The following is a 27,647-nucleotide window of genomic DNA, read 5'->3' as shown; positions in this document are numbered from 1 at the left end:
GGGCTTCAACCGTGCTTGGTCCACCAGAGCCCGCGCACTGCAGCGCCGCATCCGGCCGCCCAACCACTCAGCATTGATTGAAGCTTCTCATACCCTGCACCCTGCGCCCGGCACCCAGCTTGCAGCTCGCAGCTCGCAGCTGCTTTGAAACTTGCCCGTCGACGAATCGCTTGTGAGCTGAAGCATAACAGGGCGCCTCGCGCCTCTCATTCTTAGCTCATCGCCTGCTCAGCACAACGCCTTCTCTTCCCTTTTTCCCTTCTTGCATGCCATTGTCCTTTGTCTTTGCATCAGGACATTGTGCTCCCCGTTTCCGACACGGATAGCATTCCTTATATCGCTTCTCTACACATGATTTGAATCTTCCTGCACCATTGCTGGGCTTTCGCTCTCTTGTCCCTGCCGCTCTTTTCAAATTGACCCAACCCGGCAGATGCCGACGTAAACAAGCCGAAGCGCCATCGTCTCGTCGGCTTACCACCACAGGGCAGCACTGAATCTGGAGCTCCCGGTTAGAACACCTCGAGCTCTCCGACGACAGACGCAATCACGTCTGCGGAAATGGCCACCAAGACCAAGTCATATGCCCTCAACGGCGCCCACACGGCTGGCATCTTTGCCGACATGTCGGTTGACGGGCCCATAATCGGCACTCTGGTGGCCATTGTCGACAGGGCCAAGAACTTGCCCAACAGAAAGACGATTGGCAAGCAGGACCCTTACTGTGCTGCGAGGCTAGGGAAGGAGGCCAAGAAGACGACGACAGACATTCGAGGAGGCCAAACCCCCAAGTGGTATGTACTTGGCGTGCCTTCGGAGCACACTTGCAGTTCGCCCCTTCGCACAGGCTGACCATGACCATGTAGGGACCAAGAGCTTCGATTTACGGTCCACGACTCGCCAGACTACTACCAGCTCAAGATATCTGTTTTTACCGACGACAAGAAGACCGATCTGATTGGAGAGTCGTGGATTGACTTGAAGGGTATTATTGTTCCGGGAGGCGGCCAGAACGATATGTGGCAAGGCTTGACTTGCAGAGGCAAATACGCTGGCGAAATCAGAGTTGAAATCACATTCTACGATACCAGGCCACGTCCTGAGAAACCCGCAGCCAAGCAAAGGCAGCAGACTGCCACCGAGCAAGATGCCACAGGCTCAGCCAAGCCAAGAACTCCCGTCAAGAGGCGACCTTTGCCGTCAGACCCCGTCACAGGAGAGGCACCCGTCACTCCCCCAGCTGCAGTTGCCTCACAGCCGGAAGCCCATCAGCATCACGCTGCCCCTCGGTCACACAGCAAGTCTGCCTCACATTCTGGTTTCGTTCCCAATCAGTCACCCCTTCAGTCTGTCGAGTACAGCACACCCCCTCACCCCCAAGGCGTCAGACAGCAACCCGAGTACTATACACCTTCACCGCATTCAGCCCACCGCCATGCCCATCGCTCGAGAGAGTCATATGGTGCTCCGGCACGATACCAAGACGATCGTGGCTTCTCGCAGCGGGCTCAACCATCTCCCTACGACCAGCCAGACTCTCGTTCAGCCCAGGGTTCGTTTACTGAGCTCCACGAGTTGCCCCCAGAGATAGGCTCACAACCGCCCTTTGAGGACGAAGCACCCCCACCGCCTCCGGCCCATCGATCCAGGCAAAACAGCGTAGGGCCAGAAGTCTCACATCGCGGCTCGTACGACGTTTCGCCGCAAAAATCTCCGGTGCCGATGAGAAAGGATGTTCTTAAGAGCGAGGCTCACAGACACTCAATAGCGGCATATCCCGGGCAACCTGTATTCAAACCCTATGATCCAACATCATCGGCTCCAATTCCTATCGCGTCCCGAAACGATTCGCCCTATGAATCGCCCTCGTCGCGATACCAGTCACAAAGCCCTGGCTATAGCCCTCAGCACAGATCCATGCAGCCCACCGTTGAAGATGTTCCGGACTCGCCCTCGGTGTCCAACAGACACAGCTCTCGGGCAGCGGTGTACCAGAGTGAAATGGCGCTGGACACTCATGCCAGCCAAATGCCTCAAAGCGCGATTGAATCTCCTGTGCACACAACCCCTAGAGATCGTCTTCAGGACTATGGCGCATACCCTACTGCAGCTTCACCTCTGTCTGTTCAGGATTACTCGAATACTTTGTCTCAAGTGTCACAGGCGTCACAGTCCAGTCACCAACAGCGACCCGGCAGGCATAGCGATTTCGACCTTGTACACATCCGAAACCCAGCCAGCTATGGCACACCTGCAGTTCCTCCGTCTCTGTCTCCTGGAGTTGACCTGGCACTATCACAGGAGTTTGCTGACCGGAGATACGAGGACCGGGGCTATGAGGACCGCCGGTATGAGAGTCGGTATACACAACCAACCGCGACTCCACCACGAGGCCGTCATCGAAGTGAAGGGCCGCCATCCTACACCACCTCTCCACACCCATACACGCCTCAGTCTCACGACGGGCGCGCCATGGTGACTTACAGCAGCCGACCTGAACCAATGGCAACTACATCACGAAACTCCCCAAGTCCGAATCCTAACCCAGAGCACACTATTCGCCGCAAATCCGTCAGCCCGGCACCGCCCCCATCAGAGAATAGAAGGCAGTCTGACGTTCCTTTCGGACCAGACTCCTACGACGCATTTAACCCCGCCATGGGCTCTCCTGGAGCTGCCGACTCTCGCGTAGGGCGGGTGGACCCAAATGCCAAGATCATCACTCATGATGGCCGAGAGATTGATCCTTCTGATCATCTTCCCATGGAGACGTGGGCGCCAGAGCCAGAGCCTAGGGGGAAGCAGACATCGCCCGAACCTCGTGCCAGGCCGTCACCATCAGGGGCGCAACCAATGCCCCCGAGCGGACGAAGGACTCTTCGCATTGCTGCCCGTCCAGATTCTGTAATAACGCAGCAGCAGCAACAGCAACAGCAACCACTTCCGCCCTCATATAGCCAAGCGGAAGACCCGCGTACCCCTCCAACTGGTGGCCGTAATCGCCTTCAGAAGAAGGCTCGGGCGTCTGCTGGCCATAATAGCCTCCCCCCGTCTGCATCAAGCCCGCTAGCTCCAATTTCTCCTGATAACTATCAGGGGCGTCAAGTCCAGTATACTCCCACGCGCGGAGCCCATCCGGGGGGCGCATATGATTACCCTAATGAGAACCATGCGCCACCGCATTATGGGTCAGGACCACCGCTTCCTGCGAAGATTCCCTTGCCCATCATGAGCGGTGCTAATGGCGGAGGGGAACTGGCACTCGTGGAGGAAATGCAACGAATTGACATTGGCGCTGGACGATCTAGGAGACGGGGCGGGTATTAAGACCTGACTATGGATTTGTTTGAATATAAAGATGAGTATTGTATATAGTTTCGCATGTTGGGAGAACAAATCGGCGTTTTTGAGATGCGCCCAAGCACATTTCCGGGTGATAGTAAGCATTATAGGACTACATAAAATCGATCGTATTCTTGAGTGTGTTTATTCTCGCTGTCAAGCTCCCACTTGATACATGTTCATTCTAGCAATTGAATCCTCGGGCGTACAAAAGCTCTTTGGTATACTGCGGAGTACCGAGTACGAGAGCTAACGGGGACAAGAGGTTGGGGGACGCGCTAGTCCCATTATGGGAAGGCTGCCACGCGGGGCTTTTCCCGCTCTGTCTGACCGCATTGAATCTCGAAGCGGCAGAAAAAAAAAATCATGGCTACCAAACACACTGGCATGGCAAGCGATCTCACAGACAATTTTTCACACGTCGCCATAAAATCGCAAGACAACGAATATGGCAGCAGCTCAGGTGGGACCTCTCCCAAAGCTCAAACTGCCGTCTGGGCCATCTCCAGTAACGGCCGAGAGGCGGTACTGGAAAACGTTTAAAAACCAGCTGCTCATCCCGTCGCCCACGAGCTACCCCGTCACCAACATCTCCTACAACAGCGACTCCTTCGTAGTCACGACGGGCACCCGCGTCCAAATCTACTCCAATCGCACACGCAAACTTCTCAAGACCATTACACGGTTCGGCGATGTCGCCAGAAGCGGAGACATCCGCAAGGATGGCAAGGTCCTTGTTGCTGGCGACGACACGGGCAAGATGCAGGTTTTTGACGTCAACTCGCGAGCGATCCTCAAGACCTGGACCGAACACAAGCAGCCTGTCTGGACGACCAAGTTCTCGCCCACAGAATTGACGACACTTGTCAGTGCCAGCGACGACAGGACGGTGCGGCTTTGGGACCTGCCCAGCAACGAGGCGACGGCGACGTTTGTCGGGCACAGCGACTACGTGCGGTGCGCAAACTTTATGCCCGGGACCATGTCTAGCATGGTCGTGTCGGGGAGTTACGACTCCACGGTGAAGTTGTGGGATCCCAGGACGGGAAGCAGCTCGGCCGTCATGACGTTCAAGCACGCCGCCCCCGTCGAGGACGTGCTGCCCCTGCCGTCGGGGACGAGTGTTGTCGCCGCGGCGGGAAACTCAGTTTGTGTCTTGGACCTGGTTGCCGCCAGACCACTTCACATGATTAGCAACCACCAAAAGACGGTTACTTCGTTGAGCCTGGCGTCCAATGGCCGGCGGCTGGTGACGGGTGGTTTGGAGGGCCACGTCAAGGTCTTTGAGATGACGGGGTGGAATGTCGTCAACAGCGTCAAGTACCAGTCGCCCGTGCTGTCTCTGCAGGTGATCCCCTCCGGGGACGGGGGCGACGCCAGCGATCGCCACTTGGCGGTGGGCATGCAGTCTGGTGTGTTGAGCGTCAAGACGCGTCTGACTGGCGCGGAGGCGAGCCGCGAACGCGAGCGAGACAGGGAGATGTCCGCCCTCGTCGCGGGCACGATTGCCTCACATGATGCGAAAAAGTCGAAGCGCAAGCGGAGAATCGAGGCGGCCAACAAGCTGGACATGGTGGGGGAGGGCGCCGACGTCGTCATCGCCAATGAGCCGCGGGCGACTCGGAAAAAGGAGCGTCCCTGGCAGAAGGATCTCCGGCATGCGCGGTATGCTCGTGCGCTGGACCAGGTGCTCGACCGCAAGTCGCCGGACCACACGTCCCTCAACGTGCTGACTCTGCTGTTGGCGCTGCGGCACCGAAGTGCTGTTCGAGACGCGCTCGAGAACAGGGACGAGCAGAGGGTTGAACCTGTGCTGAAGTGGGTGTGCGGGCATATATGCGACCCCCGGTATGTCAGTGTCTGCGTCGAGGTGGGACTGCATCTGATTGATATGTATGCCGAGTATGTCGGCGGATCGGCGGAGCTGCATGAGGGCTTTAGAACGCTTCATAGACGGGTCAGGAGTGAGGTTCAGAGGGCGCAGGTTGCCTGCCAGACGGGCGGTATGCTAGAGAGCTTGATGATGGGAGCCATGTAACATTTCGGGACTGGGATTGGGGGGGAAAAAAGAAGATGAAGATGTTTTGCTTTGGCATTGCAGAGGCGTTGGGGGTTCTGCTTATCTAGGTAGGCAAGGCCATGCTGCCTTGTCAATATACCTCTTCCTTTCTACTGCGCTTGATTGACTCTTTTGTGGATTGTATCCCATGCTGATAAACATGCTTCTGGAGGCGGCTCTTTCCACCCGGCTTCATTCAAAGTCTAGTAAACATCTCGACTGGTAGTCCTCGTCTGTGGGGAACAAATTCGCCGCCTTGTTCAACATGATACGTGAAAATGTCTGCGGCTCGACACCCAAAGACGGACCCGGCACATGCAGCCCAGACCAGAACCCAGTGAGCTAGCATTCAACGTTCCTAGTATTGCCTCGCTACCACGGCATCAGTAGGACCGTCTTTGCAACCCCGTTGCATAGTTGTCAAGCTCTCCCGTCTCGGAAACATCAGTCTCCAGGTGCTGGTAAGCCATGGCGTTTAATGTGACTGGATAATCTACACTCCCAGAACATGCAGGCGTCGCCAGTCACCATATGAACTCTGAGTCGGCTTGTTTCGGTCTTTGTTATGCAATCAGCTATAATATACGCAATCCCCGGAGGTGATTCTTACCGTCTGGTTCAAATGACACGCTGGGCGAGGGAGACCTTGCTGCGAACGATGTTCAGTGCGTGTTTTCTAGCATTATATTTCGTTATCCAGCGTAGCATGTTGTCGACGCCGATATTCTGTCGGTAATTGAAGACGCATATTCAGAGCCCGAGCTATGCCCACACAAGGACAGGGAGAGATGCATGACCCTTCAAACCCAGAGGCAAAGTAGAGGAAGAGCCCGTGAGCAAGATTGCTCCAACGGCTTCTTCTCGAATGACCCTTCACCAGTCATCGATTGCCACCTGGTACCAATACCATTGGTGACATTGTCTTGGAGTGTTTGGTCCATTTGCGATGAATGATGGCCGGCAAGAAGACTCAAGACTCAAGAGCAACCAGCAAAGCGCATTCGAGTCCGGTTGAGGAAACGGCCGTGTCAGACCATTCATGAATCATGCCAGATGGCAGAGGATGAATGCTGGCTGTGTGGCACGTGCCTACTCAAGTGCTACTTACATAACTACAAGCCGACTGGACATGGACGCTTGCTTCATCGGCGAGGATTCATTCGACGTCACTTCTCCTTGTCGACATGTAGGCCTCAGCAACCGAACACGTTTTGCAGAACCGCTCTCCATCAAGGAGCTGGTTTAGGGCTGCAACTCTCTGATGGACACCCTGTCATGGAAGAGTCAGCGTCAACTCGACTCCAACACCCCCAGAAACTTGGATTGCTAACAAGACCTAGTCGAGGCACCAATGTATCCGAATAAATCAATACCAGAGCCCAGAAGCAGTCCATGGACATGCTTGCGTCAAGGGCTCTTCACCATGAACTTGGTATGTAAATACACAAACTGGACAGGCTGGGGGTGCCCAGGCAGACTTTGTAGTAACAATGGAGATGTAGTCAGTCAGCCTTGCAGAGATGGCCCAAGTTCACGTTCGCTATATATGTATATATATATATGCATTTACTTCCCCAACCACATAAATACCAGATGTGTCTTGTCCTTCCAACTTGAAGGCATGGTGCGCCTCGACCCATACGAAGGAAGCACCTAGGACCGAAACTTCATGTTCCTCTCGACGACTTCATCGACGCCTCCGCGGCGTATATACCATGTCCAGCAAAAGACGTCTTAGACGCCTGCCCGTCTCTGTCATCCGTAATCGCATGACATGCAGGCAACCATGATGAACTGATACACGGCACACCGCCGTCATTCTCACCAGTTGGCCCAAGTCATCTCAGTCCCCTTCATCGCCACTCTCACCGGTCCAACAACACCTGCAATCTCATCGCCATCATGTTTCAAAAAAACAAGTACATCACGCCATCCCGCATCGGACGCCAAGCCATGCAGCAATTCAACTAGTATGTAATCTACACTTCCGTGCCCGTCAGCCGTCAGCCCAATCGCAACTGCACTCGGCCCCCAGGACTGCCCAAAACAAACCATGGCCACCGTCCACGTCGTTACACGACATCCGCCAGCGTCCTTGCCCGTCATGGAAAGTTCCATCTTCTCCATCCTCCACCTCCTTTCTCCCATGATACGTTCCAATTCCCCATGCTCATCGGCCCCGGATTTACCACCCCCTTCCCTTCCCTCCACGGCCAAGGTACTCCGTACAGAGTAAATCCCCAGAGCTCCACCCAACATGTCAGGTTTCGCACAAAAGAAAATGTCCCAGGCCAGTCACGGCAAGAAAGCCACCCGCGCCTCTTCCGCTGAGCCTACTCCGTCCATCAAGCCGGCAAGCCCTCATCGAGCACACACCCCCCGTGTCCCAACGCCCGCTCTGTCCAAGCCGCCCGCAACCCAGGCCCTCGCGAACCCCTATCGATGTATGACCAAACCGATCTTGTCTTGAGAATCCAATAAAATAAAATAAACAAAAAAAAGGGACAAGGCTGCCCCCCCCTCCCCCCCCTGTTGCCCGATCGCCCTACTCCGTACGGGAGCTACATACCGAATACGGAGTGCCATTCGCATGGTTCTTCCGTCCAGCTGCTCGCGTGACAACCAGACTGACTCTCTTTCGGTACCTGGCATCTGGCATGGGGCTGGAATAGCAAGGGTGCCAGCGGCATGCATGGCCCTGGCCTGTGCCGTGCCGCGTTTGCTACTCCGTACGAGTACATACATACTCCGTATGCGGAAAAAGGAAGCGGCTGCTCGGCCACAAGTCTCTGGTTTTGCTTGTGCGTCCTTGGTAGTACGTACTCCGTATAAAATCAAGAGAGACAAACAACAACGAGACAAGACAGCCCCTGCCGCCGGCTGGATGGCCGACCTTCTACATACATCGTCGCCGCGGCCCGACCTGGATCGTGATGAATGGAGCACCGAGCAAGGAGTACTCTCTCTCTCTCTCTATCCGTCGTGCAAGGGTGGAGAGGGAGTTCACGGCAACACGGGTCCATCATCATGATCGATGGTCGACCGACCGACAGTGTGCCATCATCTCCAACGCCTTGCTCGGTGTGGCATTTTGTGGACACTTGTCTTGACACCTAGTCTTGGCCGCCCTCTTGAATGTTTGACAACTTCGCAAAATACTACTTACTAGCCCCAGAAAGGATCCAGCAGCCGAGGGACGCACGATGCGTGGCTGGCTGACCTGATCTAGCCTTGCCAACACATTCATCAAACAAAACTTATGTACGTGTCCAGGAGATTGGTGGCGTGTCACCGCGGCCAAAAACGTACGTAGCACAGACTATAGTAGTACTCCCGTACATGGTCGAAAACTTGTCTTCATTGCTTGTCGCCTGCAACTCGCACACGTCCAAAGTATCCTTCTAGTAGTGTCTCCATCTCCATCTCGACCTGGATCCCTAATCGCCGCCACTCGCCCAGACCTTCCTCCAATCTTTCCAAAAATGTAATGATCCTCCTCCTCCATGCGCCTATCCACCTGCCCTGCTTCATCTCGGGAAACAGGCCCCGTCTTGGTATCTCCTCCACGTCCAGCCTGGGGTATACACAAGCTATTCCTACCATACAAGGAAATGGCAGTAAGATTGCGAGCAAAAAACAAAATAGCCAATAGACTTGAATAGAAAAAGGATGTAAAAAAAATGACAACAAGGATTGAAATAAAAATGTGAGCCGACCGAGTAGTATTCGCCAGAAATGCACGCCCATGGTTGCCGAAAAAAAGAAGAAGAAAAGAAGAGCCTTTATGCAAGTTTTATAGAGCTGAAGAAGAAGGAAAATCATATAGGTCTCCCCAATTCGTACCGGTGCTCGACAGCATTCGCATGACCATCAGCTGCTGAAACATGCCCGTCATACCGTATGTGTTATATGTCGTGTTCCACGTCGTTGAGTTTGCACTTCGATTTTGTAGAACCCATCCATTCTGTAGTACGCCGCTAGATTGTAACCTCTTAAGCCAGGTATCCTCGCCAAGTGGCTCGCCAGATATAGGGGAAAATATCTTATACCGTCCCGTACCTCACCAATTATGAAAGACAAAGGTCGAATCAACAGAATTGGCCGGTTGGGTCGTCTTGCTGCATGAAATATAACCAAGAGAGTTGAAGACTTGCAAGTCAATTCGCGTTTTGCACCAATGCCGAGAACAACATGTCCCGATATGTTAATTGGGGTTGGACATGGGCGGTGGAGCTGCCATGGGAAGTTTTGGCGTCTGTAAATTGGTACTGCTTGAGAAGCTTCTCGTCATCTTCGTATCGACTCCCGGGGGAAACAAATCTCGCTGAATGCCTTCCAGTATGTGCATGTCTGTTTTGAGAGAACCCGTCGCTGTACTGGACTGTTTTAAAAAGTGAATGGTCTTGGAAAATAGCATCATGAGAAGACTTGCATCAATCTCTGAGGAGAGCACCTCGTCTCTAAAACATGCCGACAGAACCAAGAGATTTCCCCATTGACTGAAAAAAGACAACTCGTTAGCAACCGTCTCTGCTTCCGTGACATCATAAACTTACGCATGTGCAGTTCCAAAGACATTAGTAATGATTGGTCGTTCCGATCCCAAACCGTGAAATGCCCGCGTGCTCTCAATCAACGCTTTGATGCCTCGCTTCGCATATTCGATCACCATTGGTTGAATATCTTTGCGAGACTTCGCCGACGGATCGATGACCGGCGCCGCGATGCCTTGTCGGAATTCCGATACAGCCTGCAGGTTCGGACTTGAGGGATGCTTTTGCATTTTCTCTGACCACTGTAGAATTTGTCGAATGAAGGGCCGGTATGTGATGACTTGTGCGCCCCAATATTTGGCCCGCAGTCGGGCCGCGAGAATGTCGTCTGCCGGGGGATCATCTTCCTTGAAGGCAAAACTCCGCGCAACCCACTGCATGTTTGACACAGCATCAGCGACTAATCCAACATTGTTGAACTTGGGGTCTAGCTCCTTTGATTCTGCTTCCTTGATAATCTTGTCTGGGGCGTAAAACATGCGATGGATGCTGTTCAGGTGCGTTCGAAGATACAATTGCGCCAAGTAACTGTCGAGGACTCTCTGGTCAAATCCACTCAACAAGCTCATGTTTGGATGCGGCATATTTTCTTCATAGGAGAGCAATCCAGAAGGAGGGAGTTGCAGCTCTGCAATGAGATCGCTTTCCAATTGCAAGCAAGTCCAAAAGGTCAAAGCCAGTTGATTATACTTCGGTTCTTGTATCATTGACAAATCCGTTGTCTTGATTCGACGCAGCTTATCCAGGCTCCTGCAAACCATAATTAGCTCGATACTGCCTATTTTTTTTCTCCCCTGTATTGGTTCCTGCAACAGAACTTACGGTCTCATGATAACCTGCAACTTGTGGCTAGCCTGATGAATAAACGCAAAGCTTTCCATCGGACGGGCAAGTTGCCCGTGGTACAGTCCAGCAAAAATCAAGGCGTAGATGTTCTTCATGTTTTTATAGGCGCCTGTATGATTCCCGAGTATGTCTGTGGCAAACGCAAAGTACTCCAAGCCCGGAATAGCCTCGTAGTTCTTCTTCAACCCGAGGCTGCCTCTTGATGTCCCTGTACTCCCACCATGAATCGATGACCGCCTGCTCTGTAATCCTCGCTCTGCTTCCTTCGGGGACGCCACCAGACCCCCTGATGAGAGAGACTGGGATGAGATGCTCGGGGGTGAACCCTGGCTGGGAGACGGTGGAATTCCATTCCGAGCGGACGGACTCCCATGAGGCAAAGGATCAACCTGATGGACGGCGTCGTAAACTCGGTCTCTGTGCATACAAATTTTGCCCAAGGCGAGAATGGTGAGAACAAGTGCATTATGTATTGATCTCTCGGGTCTGCCAGATTTCCCCGTGGTCGGCGTTGCAGGAACTTCGGATCCTTCCGGTACAGGTGACCTTTTGCGCTTCGATCCTGCCATCTCCGTGACCATACTTGGGGTTATGCTACCTACCGCGAAGGCACCTTTCGAAGGCTTGTGAAACTTTGAATATGTTGACCTTGATGGCAAGGTGTTCAAAAAATGTTGTACCCAGTCGTTGAGTACTTTGGGTTGAATGATTGGATGCATGTTTAAAATATGATCTTTGAAACTCCTCACGTAGGCCCAAACTTTCTCTTCGGAGAAATCGGGGTTTCCATCACTCGCCAAGACACCCCCCTTATACTCTACCACTTGGTCAGCAGGGCTCAGTCCACCGAGGTGTCCCCAATCAGCAGCAGGGGACGGAGATGCTGTATCGGAGGACTCGTCTCCCATGTCAAGTTGGCCGTGGTCTGTAATTTCCCTCAAATGCCGCGAAGGATGCGCGTCTTCGCCACGACCGTATACAATGAGTACACCGCGGTTTTGCTCGTGACTGATGGGATACTCCGTAATATGTCGAATACCCTCAGCTTCCAGGTGTGGCCTAACAATGTCACTAATACACGGCCAGTCCAGAAGCAACCCAGCAAGCGTAGTATGGTTGATGGGAATCGCAGGCTCTCCGGGAGGCACTGGTGGCCCTGGCTCTGCCTCCAACTCATCTTCGGCCATCATTTCCAGGGGCGCACGCTCGGCACCAGCATCCAAGTAATCACGACTAGTGCCGCTACTGTAAAACTGATGCGCCGTCTCAGATTCATCGCCAAAGGGACTTCTTCGCAGCGCTTTGAGCTGCTCTTCTTCTGCAGCGGGGTCCATCTTGACCAAATTACCGTTGGGATGACCGCCGACAGAAGCTTCTAGTTTGGTCATCCGGCTGTCCATACGCCCAACTTGCTCCACCAAGCTGGCAAGGCTGTGCTGGAGCATGGTAATGCCCTCGAGAATATCGGCCTGAGCCTTATCGGTCCTGTGATTTACGGGTCAGTGTCCTGATTGTCCATTGGACCGGTCTACATCTGCAACACATACGCTTTGGGTACCGGATCGCGGTACCGGCACTCTGTTCCTTTATCGCGGCATGTCTTGCAGGGCTTTGTCTCGTCGCATTTAGCCTTGAGCTGTCGGCACTGATCACAAGCCTACGTCGTTGCCCAAGGTTAGCAGGTACATTCACAATCTCACATGCAACGAAAGCGTAGCAGGAATCACATTTACCTGCGATGCTCTCGTGTTCTTCTTCTTTGAAGCGGCAGACGATGTGTATACGCCGTAGAAGGGCTCTGTTGCTGGAGGATAGCTTGCATGGGACTCGTAAGCAGCCTGGTGAGTCGGCGTTGGCGGCGGGTAGCTGGTAGGGCGATACACTCCTGGGGTGGGAGGCACCGAAGGTCCATTTTCATAGCCCATATGACGCTGTTGGCCCTCTGGCGGATATGCTGATGCGGGTTGGTGCGATGGAGGAGGATGCGAGACTGAGCTGGGATGTGGCGTATGAGGCAGAGAGTCTGGCGCATGTCCTCCAGCCGAGCTTGAGCGCCTCGGATCTTCGCCAGACTCTCGTTTTATGGCCGAGTCTCTGGGAGGATATTGACGATATGCAGGATGAGCGGGTGACGGCGGTTGGCTTGGGTGATGAGGCTGTTGTTGCTGAGGATGGCCCGGCTGGCGAAAGTGGTCTTGCATGGGAGCAAGGGTTTCCTGATCGTGTTGTCGCCGGTCGTGATCAGGAAGAGGAGGTTGCGCATGACCATGTATAGGCACTGAAGCTGGAGGGCCGGATCCGAGTTCGGCTGGCCGTGGCGGATATTGTTGTTGATATGTGCCCGGTCCAGTATGATGATGCGAGTGAGAGACGGGAGGGGGAGGCGGGGGGGGATGCGGGTGGGGAGCTTGAGTATGATGAGATCGTGGTGTTGTTGCGTTGTGAGGTTGAGGAAGGGGAGTTGCCGTTGGAGAAGCAGACCACGACCCAAAGCGAGTACGTTTGCTGTTTGGTCCCGGATCCATGCTTGTGCGTTCTAAGTACAGCCACGGGACAAAGACATGTCAGGGACGAAGCAGATGGTGAGGCAAGGGACCGGAAAGGCCCAGCTTCCATGGGCTGAGGGCGAAATAACAAAACGAGCACCCGGCCCCGGCACCAGCCCCGGGGAGAAGCTCCAAGGAGCACCAAGACGCACCCAAGGCGCACCGAGGGACTTGAGAAACCGATGAGGCTCGGAAAGCTGAAGTGTAGTCTGTCGGTTACAACTGGGTCTTGGACATCGGGAGTCAAGGAGCAATGGTCGACATGGGGTGTGTGGACGAAGAGGCGCGCGTTGGACCAACGTATACGTGTGGTGTGTGTGAGCGTGTGAGCGTAGTAGTTGTGAAGTGTCTGATGTCTGGTCTGGTCTGGTCTGGTCCGGTCTGATGTGTGCGCGCTCAGTGCTTCAGCATGTGTGTATGTACCGGCTGGCCTCTTGCCTCACTACGTTTTGGTCTGGCGAGCTATGATGACATAGATGGGTGAATGAGTCGCTCCCGGTCCGGACGAGTAAGTAGCTTTTCTGGATGGCGACCACTGGCGATGGCGAGGCAGAAGCAACGGGCAAAAGGCTCGTTGACGGAGGCAAGATAGCACCGACCCTGGGCTGAGGCCGAGACGCGGCAAGGCAAGGCGAGGCAACTTGGCAAACTTGGACCAGCAGTTGGGCAGAGACGGTTGGATGCCGAAGACACAAGTTGGAGCTATCCAGGAAAAGGAAGCGCGCAGGTCGAGTCGAGGTTCGAGTTAGACGGAAGTGGGGCGCGGAGATGTGTGCGGGTTGCGTCCTGCGGTCTGCAAATCTTCTGCAGTCTGCAGTCTGGTCTGTCTGGCTTGGCCGCCAGTGTCTGGAGCTGGTGTAGGGAGTATGGAGTATGGAGTACGGAGTACATACATACAACACAACCGTGTGGTGATTGCATGCACAATGAGTTTTGTATGTACGTACGTCGTAGCACCCGTCCCAAGTCCAAGGGGAGCACCACCACCACCAACCACCAACACGGGCAGGAGACACAGGCCACCAGATGCGCAAACCAGCGTGCGACTCGACGTTGCTTTTGCGCTGGCGGCGCTGCTGGCCCGATGCTTTCTTTAATGCTTGGTGACCCGTTGTAGGTGCCCTGCCTAACTGTACCGAGCAGTACTCTGTACGTCTGGTACGCGCAGGACACGGGATAATGGGCGCTAGACGCAACGATGCTGTGCGCCGTTGATGGGATCGATGGCTGCGTCCAAGACTTCCAGACGCCAGAGGCAGCGACACAGGCACCAAGCCACAAGACTCTGATCTGTGGCCCGTACTCGGTACTACCGCACGTTGACGTACTGTACGGCGGATCTGTTGCACAACCAGACAACGGTGTGCGGCGCGGCCAAGATGCACTTCCGTCAGTTGCTTGCAACTTGCAAGGTGTGGTGGCGAGGCTAGACTTGAGCCCAGGTGTGCTGTATCACCCAGGCAGGCGAGTGGCCGGCAAAGGTCCGAAGGTCGAGCAAGGGATCGCAAACTTCTACCAAAGACCAAGGCTTTGCAAGGGATGTCCTGGTCCAGCAATCGGGCTGGGAATGGTGTTGGCCAGCCAGGAACGTGGTGATTCTCTGCTCCAGAAGAAACACCGAGTACTCCGTATGTATACAAGAGAAAAAGAAAAGAAAAGACGGTCAGGTAAAATCTGCCTGCCTGAAAGATGGTGGTGTTGGCACAAGCTCTGCTCTGTTACGGAACACCAAGCACCAAGTCATATCGCGCTCGTCTCTGCTTTCTCTTCCCTTTCTCTCTCTCTCTCTCTCTGTGTCGCTCGCGCGCGTATCCCCTCGACCCCGAGCAGAAAAGAGAGCCACTCGCAAGTCCCCTGGTCCTCGTCCCCAGCTTGGCCTCTCTCTCTCTCTTGGTCTCTTCATCACCATCAAGCCAGCTCCAGCAGGGGTCTCGCAAAGGCTTGAAGTGCCTCAATCAAGGCCCACGGGCCGGGGTGGATGGAGCGGCGTTAATACAGACGAGACTGGGGGGTGGGCTGGGGGCGTGGGCCATCTCGTGAGGAACGTTCTCGAGATGACGATGAAATGTCCATGCGACACGCCCCTCCCGGCTGATGGGTGTACTGTACTCCGTACTGTATGTATGGTCGCTTTGCCGGACACCTGTTTTGGCAACTAGTCCAACAATTATTCCCTTGGCCGAATCAGACAAGACTCAACTGTTAGTGCCAAAGTGTACGGAGTAGTAATACCATGTGCATTGTAATGTGTATGTACGTACATACAGACTACCACCAGCAACGAGCTGTGTGTACATATATCGTGACCTTGGCAAATTTTGAACCTTGCTGGACCTGGCCGTGGCCTCTGCAGTCCACCCGAGCCACCATCGTCGACCTGCTTCATTCGTCGCTTCTCCCCATCGACAGCCCGTGCCTGGGATTCGGATATGGCGCTTGCGGGGTCAGGGGCCGAATGGAAAGGTCGGAGTGCTTGTCGTAGCCAGCAGTGATTGGCAACATTGATGAGGTCAACTGGTGCCTCGTGGCTCTCCAGGCGGTTTCAATGCACATGCCCAGGTACGTACTCCGTACTCGAGAGGGATGCTCCATTCAATGTTCCCCCAGCCATGCTCCAGGCCTCCGTGCCCCAACCCCATCCAGGTACATGTACCATATACATAAGTACTTTACTGAAGTACTACTCAGTGCGTAGTACTGCTAGCACCACCAGTGACTTGCTGCTCCACGCTCCACGCGGACCAGATGCAAAAACCAGCGACGAGAAAATAAATCGAGAGCATGGAAGCTGGCATGGCGTGGCGGCCGAGAGAACCGACGGCCGAGCAGAGAGGTCGAGGGGAGGCCCCTCCTTGGTAGCCCTGGAGTCGATTCAATACTACTACCTAGGTTCTCCGTAGTCATCATGGACCAGACCTACGGGTAGAAGCAAGCAATGACTGACATGCGTCCAGAACACCTGCGTAAAGTACGTACATGTACGGAGAAATTGCACATGGCTGCTACCTCCAAAGCAGGCACACGGGGCAAGTTACCAAACTAAGTACCAAACACTAAAGCATATCCCCCCCATGCCCTGCATGTCTACCCACACGAGTCCGCAGTTTGGTGATGCCCACGACGTCTGGAGGTTCGTGCGTCAGAAAGGACATGGAGCCTCACTTAACACGGTCCGGACATGCCTCGGAGTCTGGTAAAGTAGCAGGTAGCCGGCGGGCCAGCAATGGATGTCAATGTGATTGATGTGATGTCATGGTTCGGCCTGCGAGCTCAACTGGTGCTTGGACGATGCAAATCAAAATTCGCTCTCGATGCCCAAGTGCGCGGCCGCCTTGGCGTTTTAGCCAAAGCTGGAATGCGATAATACGGAATTATCCGCAGGGCCCGTCGATGCGTCATCTGCTCTTCAATCTTCTCTGATGCACCAGACTCGGATCTGCGTGTCCTGCGACTGCCGTGACGAATAACCCGCTGCTGCAGCCTGCCTGGAGTTGGGCCTCATCTGTCAGCTCTTTAAATGTCAATTGCTGGTTGGCATAGACACCGGCACCGGCAGCTCTCAAAGCTACAAAGGCAGATAAAGGCCAACCACAAGTCCCGTCAACTGGTCTGGTCGGGCGTTCAATGTTCATGTTATCCAAATCGGCCCCTGTTCAGTCACTTTCACTTGCAGCGCCTGGCACCGTTGTACAGGTCACTGCGCTTGCAGCACTTGAGCGCAAAACAATCTCGACTTCATGGCCATTGACCCAGTGCCTGCATGAGAGCAAGTAATGATATGCGCCAGAGTAGCATTCAAGGCAGCTGCCCTCGCTGATAAATCCAAATTGATCGTCAAACCATCGTCATCTTCAACTTGACCCTTGCGTCTGGTGCCGGCCAGGAGCCCGGGCGCGCGACCACCATACATACATATTATGTGTGCATACATATGTACTGGTTCGTTCTCATCCGTCACCATGCTCGTCAACCAAAGACTCGGAAGCAGAGCCTGTCCCAGGACACTGCTTGGCGCACTTGGCAGGAGGATGGGATAGACACGTCCGGGCCGGATGACGGCCCAAACGACCATGCTGGAAGAAAATACCTACGTCTTCCGAACTTGCCAATAGTGTGTCCGTGATACCTTGCCATTCTTGGTGCCCATTTGCCACTGCTGCTGTCTCCAAAACTCCAATCATCTCGGCACGGGCCCTCCCAGCTGGAATCAAGCAGCGGTGACTACAGCCGCCGTCATGATAGGCTACGTGCAACGATATCAACGTCCCTGACAGGCTGACAAGCGCCGCTTCAACATTGTACATGCTCGTTTATCGAATCCCGACAAAAGAATGACTCCATGCCTCTCCGCTGCAAACCAGCACCCCTGGAGCGGTGAGGTTCGTGTCGAAGGTACGTCAGGCTGGCTAGAGCTGGCCACAGGGCCGAAGAGGCATTGCCAAGTACGGGATATACGCTCTCCAAACACGGTATTGGCCCAAGAACCTTAACAGAAGCAAATTGACCCGGTCGATCCCTTGACGCTGGGGGGAAGGGGGGTTCACTAGCTTCTGTTAGACCGCCTGGTCGTCGCTCGGTCACCGCCCGACGGGAGATTCGTCTTCTTGTGCAAAGAGCATTTCACCGCGCCTTTTCGATTCCGCTTTGGATACCTCGGAGCGGCACACTTGGGGGCCTCTTTTATGTATACTCTATCAGCCGACACATTGATGCACCCTTGTGTGCGGAAGGGGTGGTAGTGCCATAGTGGCGTCGAGATGGTGTCGAGTGGCGCCTTACGGAGTCCATGTCCGTGGCGGCAATTCAGGACAAGGCGACGCGTGCTAGCCTAAATACTGCTGTGCTCCTGATGCTTCTGTGGTGTCCTGGATGCGTCCTTCACACATAGGTCAACTTATGGCAAGTAGTATGACCCTGTATCGTTGGGCCTGGAAAGGCCTTTGCGCATCAACGCTGGACAGATAGAACCGCAGCCTGTCCAATGCCTGATGAGACACTCCATTGCGGAAGCTCGTGTCTGTCGTGGTTGCTACGGCCGTGTCACTGTGCAACTCATTTGTGTTTGCGACTCTGGTTGAGGTTGATCTTGTGAATTCTAGTACGCCCGTTTGTTTGATGTCGATATATCAAACGGTCCAGTCAGTACGCCATCGGCAATGACATGCAGGCGAAGCTAAAAGAGTGAAAACTCTTCAAACATGGGCGCACCGTGGCCAGTGCAGTGAATGCACAATAATCCCTGCATGTACATAGATCGTGTAGTCTTGACCGCTGCAGACATGGTGGATGCAGGGCCACCGAAGCAATTGCAACAGCTCTGCCAAGTTAAAAGCCGCGGAAATTACGCATGATACATACATATACCCTTGGTTACCGTGTGCTGTTTGCCGTTATAGCTGCCTATAGCTGCCTTACAAAAAGAAGTGCAATACGTACTATCGAGTGCCTTGTCTCGTTATGGGCTACTCAAGTGCTCAAGCCATTTTCATGAGCGCAACCGTTGTGTCACGTCATGCCGCACCCCAGATTTCAGATTCTACAATAACGTCAGACCATTCCGGCATGCACAGGCGATCTGCATGTGTTGTAGTAGTAGTACTACTACTACTGGTAGTGTTGTAAGTTATTAAGCTCCGCGACAACGGGAGCAAGCAAGCATTGACACTCTCGAGATGTGTAAACTAGCCAAACGACAAGACGCATGCATCATGACTCAGCTGTGTAAGGGAGGCAATGCCATGCTGCTGGCGTACGACACTCTCGCCGCCCTCAAGCACTTGAACTACTACCCGTCAGCGACTATGTGGACGAGCCACTTTATCAAAGTGTATGGTGCACTAGACCGGGGTCTCTGCCAAGGTTCTTTTGTTGTGTCGGTCAAATGATTTATGGCACGGAACGGAAGCCTGCAGCGTCAGACCTACACACAAGAACCAGCATTTGGGAACGTCAAACATTTCCGAAAGGCTACGCCAGTCCTTCATGGGAATAGCCTGGCACGTGGTCCCATCCGAGAAGTCTCCCAACGACTTAGCTGTCGGCCAACTGGCGGCCCGAGCCATCAGTGATTAGGTTTCCAAACGTAATCCCACTTGAAAAAAGTTGCGAGGGACGGCTCGAGGACGCCATTTGGAAAGGCGGGGGTGAGCTGCGGAAAATACTCGACATGTTGATTAGTCTCTGCCGACTGGCATAAACGCCAAAACACCAGCAAATAATGCAGAGTCCGTACACGACACAAATCCAATTGCCACACAAACTCCGTGGAAAGAAGATCCGAAATCGTCGGCATTCCGGAAAGAACCACAGGCGCCGGGGTTCAACGCGATATGTACGGAGTATGTATGTATGCAAGATGACACCCAGCCATGAAGTCACCGGGTACGTCAGTGGACCACTTTAACGGTGACATCCAATCCCGTTTCCCTTCAAAAGGATAAGAGTGTGTCTCCATGCACAGATACCAAGCGACAGATCAACCCTTGCTCGCGAGGTCACGAAGTCGCATTTTGATCAATGCTGGCCCGCGCCTATTGGATCCCGGTTTTCCAATTCGCTTCAGAAGGACGACTGACATTCACCCCCCGTGATCACCTGTCCGTCGCCTTGGGAGCAGTGTCATTGCCCCTGGAACAATTGCTCATGCAGGATGCGGCTCAGTCAAACATGGCTGGTCTTTCGTCTTCATCAGCTCATCCACTCTATCCGCGTCGGACCTTGTTGAGTTGCTGTGAAGGGTCTTATCCACTGGGAAATCTGCCGAGCGCCTGCGCCAGTTTCCGTCATAAATCATCTCGAATTTTATCATTCTTGGCTGCCTTGCTCCGTACCCAGCAGCTCAACCCCTCTCTGTCACAGGTGGCATCCACACACCTAGCAGTGTCTTGGGTCGGTAATTACCGAATCCAGGCCAAAGCGCGCCCAGACACCAAAAAGAGTATTTCTGTGTCCGCCTTCTCGCGACACTGTATTGCACGGGTGCAAGAAGCAATCTTTATTACTCCGTATAATCGTATTCACTCAAACTCCTTGTTAGGGGACTCCAAATGCATCCTGTGGTATCTGGGTTATCCCACTTGTATTTGTAATGCCGTGGGTATCCAACGTGATGAGTTGGTTAGGGGTAAGCATTAACAACCTCCTGCCCTGGTCCGTCGATAGGTAAAGCCAGGATGCCCGCATGTTTGTCTTGTCCAATACAATCCTAGTAGCGTCGACCGTGCGCGGAAGGGAGCCTCGTTGTTGAGCCTTTGTGTTGTTGGGTAATACTTTATTACAAGAGTACCCTTCTTGTCCGTTTCAAAGTATGAAATCTAAAGACGCCAGTCCAGAGGCCTATGCTAGAACTGTAGTCAAGATTATGATTGTGCCTGTGGGTACGCAACTCGTTGACCTTGAATTATACGCTTCCAGCAGTCCGAAGTCGGCACCGCAGTCCGAGGGCCAAATGACAACGCGGAACTACTCCGTAGATTGCCTGTTATAAAGGGGGGGAGGGGCGCTGCGCGCCTGGGATTAGGTAGACAGACTCTGGCAGCAAACCAGCTGAATGGTTAACCCTGGTTGCTCCTGGCTGCAGGTTGCGGCGTTCATGTGAGCTAGGCTGCTCCCAGTCCCCCATCATCAGGCAAGACGGAGACACAATGGCAGCAACCCGACAAAATTCAATGCTGCGAGGCTTCCAGCCCATTGTACAGTATAAGAAATAATACTGAGTACAACCTAGGCGGATAGAGTCTAGCGATGGATTGTTATGTAGGATTTTTGCAAGTTTGTTAGGCCCTCTTGTCAACTAGTAACCACAGTTGCGCGATATTGTCTGGGATTTGTGTCCACTTGCCGACAGTAGCACTACTGGTATTAGTTGAAGCCCGAAGCGATCGTCTGCCGCTCATCCTCGAGGTCAATTGCTGCAGTGGCTGACCACTTATGCCAATTCTTCCTTTCGTGTTGCCATACAGTCTAGGTTCACTTCTCCCCCATTGATATACAATCTGCCAGGAATTGGTTTTCAAATTGCTACCGTAGGGATCTCAGACACAGCCATCACTGTGCCGTGCCACTTTTCAAAAGTAGCAGGTACAAAAGGCTGCTATGGCTTCATCAGCCTGCTACCCTAATTGAGCAGAGGAGCGAAGGCGGCACCGAAGTCACGGATCTGGGAGATTCTGGTGTCTCGCCACTGGCCGAGAAGGCTGGATGGCCGTGCTGATGCCCCGTTCCTTGGCTTGAAATAAGAAGAAGAAAAACCACCACTGAGAACGAACTTGTCTCCAGGTAGGGTTTGCGGACCCTGCTGATGTATTATGTATGTACGTCCTCTCTGTTGCTGTTCTCTTCTCTCCTCGTTCACTGAATACTGCATTCGGAATTATAGTAGAGAGCGACAATCTTGATGAGATTGCGACACTCCCAACCGGGTTGTGCTGAACCCCTGATTGTGAGGTCCTGAAGATGGCGAGTATCATCAACGATCGATCCACTCGTTGCTGCCGGAGCGCCCTCATGCACAGGATGATGGCAGCTGAGTACTCCGTATGCTGTACGTGTTTTTGAAGCCGATATTTGTATTATCATGGTCGGCGGATTTGAGAATCTTGTCATAAGCACTGAGGCCGCCTTCCCAAAATGTGGATTCAAGATTTGAGGCTTAGAGGCAGTGCGCAACCTGCATATGTACTCCGTACATACGCGCGGATGGCACCCGCCTGCCGAGTGCCACGCCTATTTTGAAAAGCTAAGTGGCCCTGGTCTTCGGGTCCCCGGATTCATGACCAACAGTCTTTCTTGTCTTAATATGAGGAGCAGTCTTTTGATCACCCAGGCCAGCCGTCTCCAAATACTACTCTGCACTTGCCATGGGCTGCGCCAGTTCGCGGTAATCCGAAGTGTATTTTCACAACAACCCGGCCAAGGGTTGCGAGACGAAATGATCGCCATGCGGAGAGAACTCTCAGGGACGTCGGTGGCTAGCTGTTTGTGTCCAGGGTACAGAGTACTGCTGGATATTTGTCACGACCAAAAGCAAGAGAAACATGCTTGGGCTCCTATTGTGTCTCCGTATTTACTTCGACACCCGAAATAGGTTGTATCAACAGTTGCCGGCGCTTCGCTTTAGTTGAGACAAGAGAGGCAGCTTTTTGTGACTTGCCATGACGGCCTTGGTCCTTGAGGGAAATGGCGAGTTAACCGCCGCTTGCAGAGGCGGCGAGTTGAGAACAAATTATGTCCAATATGATGTACTTTGGTTGTTCTGCTTGCCCTTCTCCCTCCTGTCCTGACAGGGCCAACGTGTCTCGCCGTGTTCCTGCATTCTGCATTCTGCGCACGCTACTCGTATCAACAATGTCGAAACCCAATCTCTAACATTCATCACCATGCATCTCATGGATGACGTTGTCACATCTCACAGCCAGCTCCACTCTGATCGAGATTATTGGCATGAGTGAACAAGGCTCTGCCCACATTTGGAGGTGTTCGCTCAGCTTCGCATCAAAGCAGGATAGGGTTGCTGTTCTTTTCGTGGCTTTGGCTGAGTGGTACGGAGTAATGGCAGGCAAAAAAGCAAAAGCGGGTGAAAATGGCAGTACTACTCCGTACGGAGTCCACCGTGGGATGATCTCGTGAGGCTGTTTTTGCTTTTTCTGGCGTCGTCCCGTCTTTGCAGTGGTCATTACCATGTGTGAAACTTGGTGTTGGCAACCCCACCATTGTCCGGCATGGAATGACTTGTCAATTTTTCATTGAAGCGTTCGTGGAGGTGAAAGACAGCAGGATGCAGTACGGAGTACTCCGTGCGTAGTCCCCCAAGCCCAAGTGCCATTTTCGATCAACTTGCGTTTTAAACGGGACGTTGCTTAGCACTCTGTATCATCATGAAGGTGGCCAGACCAAAAAGAAAAGGAAAAAGAAAAAGGAACATTGCCGAGTTTTTTTTTGCCAGGTCCACATTGTGTCTTGTGCAACTACCTTCCACAACGGTGGTCAAACTGCTCTTGGTTCTTCCTACGCACAATGCATCTTTCTCTTTACACCGTCTCGCTCCTGCCTCATAAGCCGGTCTGCCATTGCCCGTTTACTACTGTATACCTCCCTAGATAGTACCTAGTAGGTTTCTTGTAAATACTAATTACCTGGAGTATCTACCTAGTATGTACTCCGCGCTCTGTGCTCCATTGCCCGAATCAAAAGTGCTTCCTGCTTTAATTTGTAGGGGCGTTCTGACGAGTCCCTGGCGATTCTTGTCGCCGCGTCAACCACCAAACATCGCGAAAACAGCCACCTGCATGACATAGCACTCACGGACGCCATGACCCAGGCACAAGGAACGGCCCGTTCGAATCTCGTGCTGTGTCGAGGTTTAAGCGCAAACAATCCGAATAGTGAGCACTGCACGTCCTTGCATCGACAGACCAGCGGAGCATTCTTTGGAGCACAATCACCACATCCACGCCTACACTGGACACAAACAGGCTTTAGAATTGATCGTTGGTGTAAGATGAGAGGACACTCTGACCTGGTCGGGAGGTTGGCAGTTGCTCGAATGGGAATAGTAAATTGCATAGCAGCCTATTTCCAGTCACATCAAGTCACGATGATGGCCCGTGGAATACTGAGCGGAACCCCCCCGATGAGCCTTGAGTCAAATTTCCATGCCAAAAGTCCAAACAAGTCCGCAGGCTAGTGTACGGAGTACGATTTACTCTTTCTCATGAGCAGTATAGAATCTGAAGCGGCAAGGGTACATTCGTTGGCACGAAAGCGTCTATTCGCCAGGCGATATAGTTTTAGCTTCATTGACTACCTAGGTACGGGGTAACCAAAACCGCATTTCCCTCCTCCTGCTTACAGAAACAATGTGATGCAGCAGCATACCGCCTGTTTTTGCCTTATTTGAGTTTCTTCCTTTATCAATACAACTACAGCAACATGGCGTTTTGTTGTGGCAGGGTGTTATCAACGATGGGGATGAGACCGCACGTTTCGCAGCAACAAAAATTGCCAACTTAGAATCCCATCGGGCACGCGGCGTATGCTATTTTCAAGCTCCTATTCACACCGTTAGATTCGCCTGCCAAGTACTCCGTACTGCGCGGTTTCAGAGCATCTGATGATGTATCAGATATCATTGTCCGAAGCCCATGATGTTGTACTCAATGCGACATGGCCAACAAGAAAAGAGGCGTATCGAGACGAATAAAAAATGATGGCGTTGCCGTCTCTTGCCAGTTGTCGCAACAAGAGCCGGAACGCAGCTCTAACAGGGGCCTTGGAAGAAGTGTCTATGTCGGGTAGAGACGTGAAGCCTTGTCCGGCCTGCGTTTTGCATGCCTGTATGTCAGACTGGGCAAATCTAAAACGCCGTTGAGGACTGACATTGGTCAGGTGACTGGTCGGCTGGCCGATATCTGAGCGATCTCTGTGTCCGTCAGATCTCGTGCGAATCGGTCACCTCAAAATCGGTGCGCTGCGCTCTTCCGGTCGGTGTCGCCAGGCTTGGATTGGGCTTTTCAGCTGGAGGCGGTTTCCCCGTCCAGCCATTGGGCGACGCCGCGCAGAACACGCACCTGTGTAATATATCCGTAACTCACGCATTTGTACGACTATCCCATGCAAGCCCTGTCGCGCACATAGCAGATTACCTGGGAGCACCAGAACGGCCGGGGGTAAGAACCTCGATCTGTTTTTCCCCATTTCGAAAAGGCATGGCCAACGGAGTTGTCCATATTTACAATGTACGGAGTACAATGTGGTGATACAAGGTTGCGTTTGTGCCGCAGTTACAAAAGAGTGGTGGCGGTGGTAAGATCCATGGCCGAACCGCGCGTCGACTGCAAGCACCCCCATCCAATGTCGCTCAACTATCGAAACGTACATGACAAGGTCCTCTTTGTACTATGATTGAGAGGGGGAAAACTTTTTTCTTCTCAAAAACACAATAGTTCATGTATCGATACATGGCATGCCGAACCCTCCCCCGCCTCCACACCCTCGCGATCAAAAAGGGCCAGAAAAGTTCTAGATTGAAGTCCCGGTATGGAGTCCGATGAGTGCCCAATAGCACTCCCATCAGCGAGGTACGGAGTCCTCCTTGGCAATTACATGGCAGGCATGGACTGATTCTGCTACGTCGGTCAGTCTGTTTTTATGTTACAATGCATATACTCCGTATATTGTACTGTATTGGGCGTCTGTGGCTCCATTTTCGAGCCAACAATGCGTTGGTCCGGTCAGCAGCTCGCCGCCCAGTGCATCTTCTGACACACATTTCATACACCAGATACCCTGTTCATTGACCGATTTGTAGGGCCAAGGACCAGACTCTTTCTGCCTTTTTATTGACACCTGATGCGTGATCTTATTTCAACCTCCACTTCTGCAGGTGAGCAAGCCTCCGTCTCCTGATGTGGCGACAACGTCCTTGTGCACGGCGTGTGAAACAAAGGAACTATTCTCCGTAAAAGAGACAAATTTAAAAACAAATGAGCCATTTGGAGTAGCCTCGATCGCCAAAGCCATCTCGTGGTTCCCACATCACGATGGCGGCTAGGTGTTCCAGCTTATTGGTGTTCGGACCAACTGCTGGTCTGTTGATACGAATCGTGGCCATGTTCCAAGTCTTTGTTCCCAAACCTCTTTGTACTAGTACAGATGTGTCTGGTTGGCAACCTGCCCATGCTCCAGAGGCGCAATCGGCTTCCGCCTAGTGCAGCATGTGTCATGATGGCGCTCGACGTTGTCGAAATTTCTAGATTTCATTGCTCAGTATACGGATACTCATTACGGAGTATGCTCTAGGTCATAATGACCAACACATTCATGCTTGGGATAACGAATCTACTACCTAACTGTTTCTCTAGGGAAACAATATGAAGCCAAACTCTATCCCTGTTCTTCACCTGCTCATAAATGAAGGCGGCTAGATCGACAATCCGTCAGAATAACTTGAAACCAAACGCCATGTCGTGTCCCGTAAAATTAGACAGCTGTACTCCGTAGTGAATAGAGTTATGTATAAAGAAAAATACAACCAACATGCTCCGTAATTATGCCCCTCATTTCCTCATTGGATGCTATAAAAAAAAACTAACGAGAAGCACGGAAGGAGAATTTCCCCGCCGACGAGTCATAATAGCATTGCAAGTGTTGGTTACTCAATCGTTGGAGTCTGCCAATCTCCTCCTCTTTGCCAATCTCCTTTCGGTGACAGAGCTGTTAGTTGCCGTTCTCAACGACGACTCGACGACTCGGTAACCAACCGTAGACTCTGTACGCTGCGCCACTTCATCTCCGCTTGAACCGTCTGCCCCAACAACACCCTCTGTAAATACCAAATCACCCCGTTGGCCAAGGACCTCCCTGCTGGCTTCTTCGAGCAGGATCCCAAAGGCGAGCAGAGCGGTCTCGTCCATGCTCCGTTCGTCGACGCTACGTCCACCAGTAGCGCCGCCGCCGACTTCTGTTTCCCGATTCATCTCGTTCCTCCTTCGTTCCATGGCCCCGTAGAACTTGCTAGAGTACGCGTGGACCGACTTGAGAAGATCGCTGTGGGGGAGAATGTCCCTCCCGCCACGAGGCAGATCTCTCTCGTGCGCATTGTACACATCGTGCTCAGCGTACCGCTCCGGCGCGTCTTTGCGCCGGAAAAGTACTTCATGGGGGGCTATTGGTGTGCCACGAGTAGAGTGCCTGGTAACTTTGCGTTGCCGTTCCTGCCGTTGGTGGGAGTGCCCATGTGAGTTTTTCTGATCTGATATCTCATTTCTGAGAGCCGTGTCTTTGGTAACCCTTCCTGCATCATGTTAATCTCACGTGATGAAGGGTTGGCTCTCGGTTGCATTTTCATGTTTTTTTTTCCCGCGGTGTGGTGGTAATTTACCTGCAACGGCGTCGTAGAGGGTTGCCAAGCGGCGGCGAGGCAAGATCGGCTTTCTCGCGTCAGAGACGCCGGAATCTTGAGCATTATCTTCTTCGGCTGTAATTGAGGGGTGCTCTTTGTCCTCTGCATAGGTGTCCATAGTGACACTGCTGCAGGCTTAAAAAGCGAGAATAGGTACTGTGGTGGCAAGACAATTGTTCGCAACGAATCGTCAAGAGTTGGGTTTCCTGGAAAATTTAGCGCGTGGGTGCGTCCGCCTGACTGTCATTGTCCCGCATAGATGTCGTCGTTGGACCCAGAGAGAATTGTTGCACTCATGCCACAAGAAAGAAGTGATGATTCGAGTCGGAAATTTGTGAAGGTTTCGGGATGAGGTTGAAAAGACGTGGGGCAATGTGGAGCCCCACGTCGTCTCAATGCGG

General features: G+C 53.0%; 5 protein-coding genes across 5 annotated transcripts; 3 read left to right on the top strand and 2 right to left on the bottom strand.

Annotated features, from left to right (window-relative positions):
* Positions 1 to 561: 561 nt before the first annotated feature.
* MAA_02916 (C2 membrane targeting protein) lies at positions 562 to 3,327 on the top strand (the record flags this gene model as incomplete). The annotated part of the gene is made up of 2 exons (XM_007820914.1): positions 562 to 794; positions 867 to 3,327. The coding sequence occupies 2 exons, from the start codon at positions 562 to 564 to the stop codon at positions 3,325 to 3,327; spliced, it is 2,694 nt and encodes an 897-aa protein (XP_007819105.1).
* Positions 3,328 to 3,790: 463 nt separating this feature from the next.
* Positions 3,791 to 5,380, top strand: MAA_02915 (WD domain-containing protein; the record flags this gene model as incomplete). The annotated part of the gene is made up of 1 exon (XM_007820913.1): positions 3,791 to 5,380. One exon carries the CDS (start codon positions 3,791 to 3,793, stop codon positions 5,378 to 5,380), a length of 1,590 nt encoding a protein of 529 aa, XP_007819104.1.
* Positions 5,381 to 9,605: 4,225 nt separating this feature from the next.
* On the bottom strand, positions 9,606 to 13,325 carry MAA_02914 (Zn(2)-C6 fungal-type DNA-binding domain protein; the record flags this gene model as incomplete). The annotated part of the gene is made up of 5 exons (XM_007820912.2): positions 9,606 to 9,900; positions 9,958 to 10,704; positions 10,777 to 12,285; positions 12,348 to 12,457; positions 12,534 to 13,325. 5 exons carry the CDS (start codon positions 13,323 to 13,325, stop codon positions 9,606 to 9,608), a joined length of 3,453 nt encoding a protein of 1,150 aa, XP_007819103.2.
* A 1,219-nt stretch (positions 13,326 to 14,544) lies between these two features.
* MAA_11110 (uncharacterized protein) lies at positions 14,545 to 15,505 on the top strand (the record flags this gene model as incomplete). The annotated part of the gene is made up of 2 exons (XM_011413076.1): positions 14,545 to 14,974; positions 15,036 to 15,505. 2 exons carry the CDS (start codon positions 14,545 to 14,547, stop codon positions 15,503 to 15,505), a joined length of 900 nt encoding a protein of 299 aa, XP_011411378.1.
* Positions 15,506 to 26,500: 10,995 nt separating this feature from the next.
* MAA_02913 (uncharacterized protein) lies at positions 26,501 to 27,364 on the bottom strand (the record flags this gene model as incomplete). The annotated part of the gene is made up of 2 exons (XM_007820911.1): positions 26,501 to 27,009; positions 27,226 to 27,364. The coding sequence occupies 2 exons, from the start codon at positions 27,362 to 27,364 to the stop codon at positions 26,501 to 26,503; spliced, it is 648 nt and encodes a 215-aa protein (XP_007819102.1).
* Between the last annotated feature and the right edge of the window lie 283 nt (positions 27,365 to 27,647).

This window comes from Metarhizium robertsii (genome assembly GCF_000187425.2).
Source record: "Metarhizium robertsii ARSEF 23 chromosome Unknown MAA_Scf_4, whole genome shotgun sequence".
In the NCBI taxonomy this organism is placed as follows: domain Eukaryota; kingdom Fungi; phylum Ascomycota; class Sordariomycetes; order Hypocreales; family Clavicipitaceae; genus Metarhizium; species Metarhizium robertsii.
Note: the sequence above shows the minus strand (reverse complement) of the source record. Positions and strands in the feature narration are given on the sequence as shown.